The 4,358-nt window shown below is 34.5% G+C and overlaps 1 protein-coding gene across 1 annotated transcript; it reads left to right on the top strand.

Annotated features, from left to right (window-relative positions):
- The first annotated feature begins 1,163 nt into the window (after positions 1-1,163).
- On the top strand, positions 1,164-2,118 carry LOC105771098 (vacuolar iron transporter homolog 4). The gene has a single exon (XM_012592501.2). The coding sequence runs from the start codon at positions 1,252-1,254 to the stop codon at positions 1,945-1,947; it is 696 nt and encodes a 231-aa protein (XP_012447955.1). The 5' UTR covers positions 1,164-1,251; the 3' UTR covers positions 1,948-2,118.
- Positions 2,119-4,358: the final 2,240 nt, after the last annotated feature.

Here is a 4,358-nt window from a genome sequence, read left to right as displayed (position 1 = left end):
CTTTTCTTGAAAGGAATTGGACTTTGAAAAGCGGGTGTTTTCTTTTCATGCCATTTGGGAAATATATTTTCCCAAGTTTTTATTCCATTAAATCTATAATGGGTAAAAATGAAAAATGGATAACCGAAGAAATGGAAAGATTTGAAACGCTTAGCACTTCCTTTTTGTCTTGTTAAAAACTCATGCTTTAGTCATGAATTTGTGTTCTGGTGTAACTGCATTTCTTGAATTACATTGCTTCTGGGATATGATGTCATGTCTCCTTGATTTACTAAAGGACAAACATCAATATCTAAAATCACTTGTTGGGTTTAATTTTTTATACTGCATGACTTGATTTCGTTATTGAAATATTTGATAATGAAAGTAAGTTGCTACTAAAAACATTATGATAAAAAATGCAGGGTTTCCATCAGTATAGATGTAACGAATACGATACGGATGCTTATCTAGACTGCCACCGCCCCAGACCCTAAATTCCCTACTTCTATTTTCCCCATCTAGAATTTGGCAGCAAAGTGGAGCTAGCACTTTTACCAAATGTGGCCATACAAATTTGAAGTGTGGAGTCAAGGCTGGTAGAAGCGATTCACTGAGCAACAAAGCTTGTTTTTTTGGTTAAGAAATCATCTTTAAATATTTCCCAACACCATGCATGATGATAATAGCAATGGGTTACTTAGAAGCAATATGGCCATGATACCCTTGGACTTCCATATCATAAATTTTCCTCTTTGCCCTAAAATTTACAACTTTAAATTAATTATTTTTATATAAAGTTTCTCAGCCTCAGGTATATCAGTCACTTTTGCCTTGTGTTATTTGAACTTTGCTCTTTTTCTTCATTAGCTCCTTAATTTATAGTATAAAGGATATCCAAGAATCTAAGCTTAATATATATGAATATATAATCTCGCAGGAGAGTTCTTTTGTTTCTTTGATATTAAACGTGTAAACTATACACTCCATTGCCGGACGACAAAATTTTTTAGGCCCGCATCTAGTAGGAAAGATATTGTTATGAAGTTATATATGTAAATTTTTATTTCATTCTTGGTGAAAGATTAGTAGTTAATTTTGTTGATGAGTGCTTAGTATACCCCACATTTGCCTCCTCCACAGTGAACGTCTCCCTCAATAAATACCCTGGTAGAGGGGCGTGTGTCCTCCAGACTTCTCCATCTTTCCTTCACTCATTTCCTTTTCATTCTCTAATTAATTTAACATATTTCTCTTTGCCATTTTCCATTCATGGAGACAACCAATGGGACATCCATCAATAACCACAAGTTCACCATCCCTGCTGTGAACGATGTCGAGCAACAACAAGCAAGCATGGAACTCGAACCCACCGACGATTTCAACTACTCGAAACGATCACAATGGCTACGTGCCGCGGTCCTAGGTGCCAACGATGGGCTCGTCTCCACCGCAGCCCTGATGATGGGTGTTGGTGCAGTAAAACAAGACATTAAAGCCATGATATTAACTGGTTTTGCTGGCCTAGTTGCAGGGGCTTGCAGCATGGCAATAGGTGAGTTCGTTTCGGTGTATTCACAGTTAGATATAGAGGTGGCCCAGCTTAAGAGAGACAAGCTAAGAGACGAAAATACAGAAACAACAGATGAAGAAGAAGAAGAAAAAGGAAGTAAAGGAGAAAAAGAGTCATTGCCAAACCCTTTACAAGCATCAGCGGCTTCAGCCCTTTCGTTCTCAGTGGGGGCAATGGTCCCATTGCTAGCTGCATCGTTTATAAAGGAGTATAAGGTGAGATTAGGTGTAGTGGTCGGTGCAGTGAGCTTGGCTTTGGCGGTGTTCGGATGGTTGGGAGCTGTGTTAGGGAGAGCACCAAGGGTGAGGTCTGCAGTTAGGGTCTTGGTTGGTGGGTGGCTAGCCATGGCTATAACTTTTGGGTTAACCAAGTTGATTGGATCAAGTGGGCTCTGAAAGTCTCTGAACTTCCCTAGCCTTTTTGGCTAATGTGAATCATGGAACTGTAACCTGGTTGGTTTTGTCTGATATGTATATTATTTTCTGCTCTTTCCCTGGACGCAATACTTGTATACGTCGCTTTATGAAAAAACATATATATACATAAATAGTTTTGTTTATGCAATATATTATATCTCCGTCTAACTTTGATATATATTAATTTCTTTCGTATTGAAGAGGGCATGGTTGAAGACAATGGAAATGGGTGTTGATATAAATTTAACCTTCATTGTCAAGCTTAATAGTTCTCAATACTTTTTCCTTTTTTCGATAATTAAGGTTATCAAAGTTGGAAACTTAAAAGATAATTAGAATCCTTTTATAACTCACATGAATAATGCTAATTGTTCTCGATATTGTTTTTTTAAAATAATATACCTAAAAAAATTGAGTGATTAATACACGTTTGTGGTGGATGAAGGCGATAAGATGTGAATCAAGCTTGAAAGACATGAAAATTTGTTGTCAAGTCAAAGTGTTAAATTTAGATAGAACAATAGAGTGGTAACGTAGATGAATAAAGAAAAAGGAAAAGTAAATGGTCTCACAGAGACACGAAATTCGCAAGAGACAATAGTAGTAAAGGGGAAGACGATGCTTTTATCTTGGTGGATTCTCACACACGATACGATACCATTTTTAAAGGAAAGCTTATCTATAGTGTGTTTTTTTTTTTTTATGTATATGGGGCCTTTTATGTGTTAGTGGATACTCCAGTAATGAGCCTATAATTGAGGTTATTCTTTCAGACTGCAATCTAAAATTCAGATAAATTTTCTAATATTAACTACTAATTAGTTCATAATAGAGATGTTAATTAGTATTTCCTTTTTCCTTCTCTAATATCTAAATTCACATATGCTTAATTTATTAAAGTCTAAAAATATTTAAATTTATTAAGACAAATTGTAAAATGAAATAATAACAAAATTTGCGAATCGATTCATATATTTAAATTCGTTATTTATATAAATGAAGTATGTTGTGATTGAGGTTCGAGACTTGTTGCACTAATTATATATCTTCCAAAATTGAATAAGGTTTCTTGCAAAGAGTTAATAGTTCAATTTCACTTAGTTCATCCACTTATATCTCATCAAATCATTTACCTTGAGCGTAAAAAGTATTGGGATAAGTCTTCACAAACTCTACCCACATCTCCTCGTATTCATATCTAAATGTATAAGAAAAGTGCAGCTACAATAGAAGGCAATAAGAGTTCACTTCAGATTAGCTCAAAATAAAGATTATCCATATTTGACTTTATCAAGACCGGACAAAGCCTTTTGAATAAGAATTTAAAATGGAGGTTTCTCGATTAAAAGCGCTTATCAAATGCTAAAAGAAGATATATGGAATGCACAAGACAATAAGTGGAGGACCATATGGAAATATCAAGGACCACACCGTATACCGTTTTTTTTTGTGGCTTATTTATAGGCAACAGTTGCTTGCCAACCTTGAGCGCTTGTGAAGGGGAATTGGCCAGAATGCTACTTATCTAGTGTGCCATCATAATACAAAAGATATATTGCATGTTCTTAGGGATTGTCAAATTGCTAAAGAAGTTTGGCTGAGTATAGTACCCAAAAATCGTCAATCACACTTCTTCTTAGGCAATCTCTTGGAGTGGGTTGGGCAAAATTTAAAAAAAAAACCGAGAATGGGAGCCAAGAGCAGATGGCGCCTATGGAAAAACAGGAATTTATTTGTTTCCAAGGAATTTCATGGAGTGGTATGGAAATCATATATTAAGTTAGCAGTTAGTTGGATAAAGCAATATATTGACACTAAAAGATAGGACCCTTCTGAGATTGAAATTTAGATTTTGTAGGAACCATAGGAGAAGTATTGGCTTATTAAGGTCACAAATAGTCTATTTTAAAGAATTTTGTAATGAATTTTTTTATCACAAAAACAAAATTTTATTGTTAATAAAACTCTATTTCAATTTATTATACAAAATCTCCATAAAATCATGCCAAAAATGCCAACAAAAAGTAAAAGCAAAATACGCACCACAAGTAACTTGCCTTCTAATATTTTTGACCAAACCTATAGCAAATACTTCAAGCACAAAGATAAGAAAACTAGAAGAGAATGTTACTCATTAACACAACCATCAACCAACAAAAGCAATTCATAAAATGAAAACAACAATATCTAGAAACAATAAAAGTTTCAAAACAATCTAGCAAGTGAAAATAAAAGCTTATCCTCCCCTTTACCAAAAATGAAAGAATATCATATTAATAACAAACCACTTTAGTTCATCAAACAAATATTCATGGAGTCTATTATACTCTACCAGAGTCATGGATGTAACACCTTACACCCGATTCAGATGGCGGTCGAATATAAAATGT

This window comes from Gossypium raimondii, chromosome 5 (genome assembly GCF_025698545.1).
Source record: "Gossypium raimondii isolate GPD5lz chromosome 5, ASM2569854v1, whole genome shotgun sequence".
Taxonomy (NCBI): domain Eukaryota; kingdom Viridiplantae; phylum Streptophyta; class Magnoliopsida; order Malvales; family Malvaceae; genus Gossypium; species Gossypium raimondii.
Note: the sequence above shows the minus strand (reverse complement) of the source record. Positions and strands in the feature narration are given on the sequence as shown.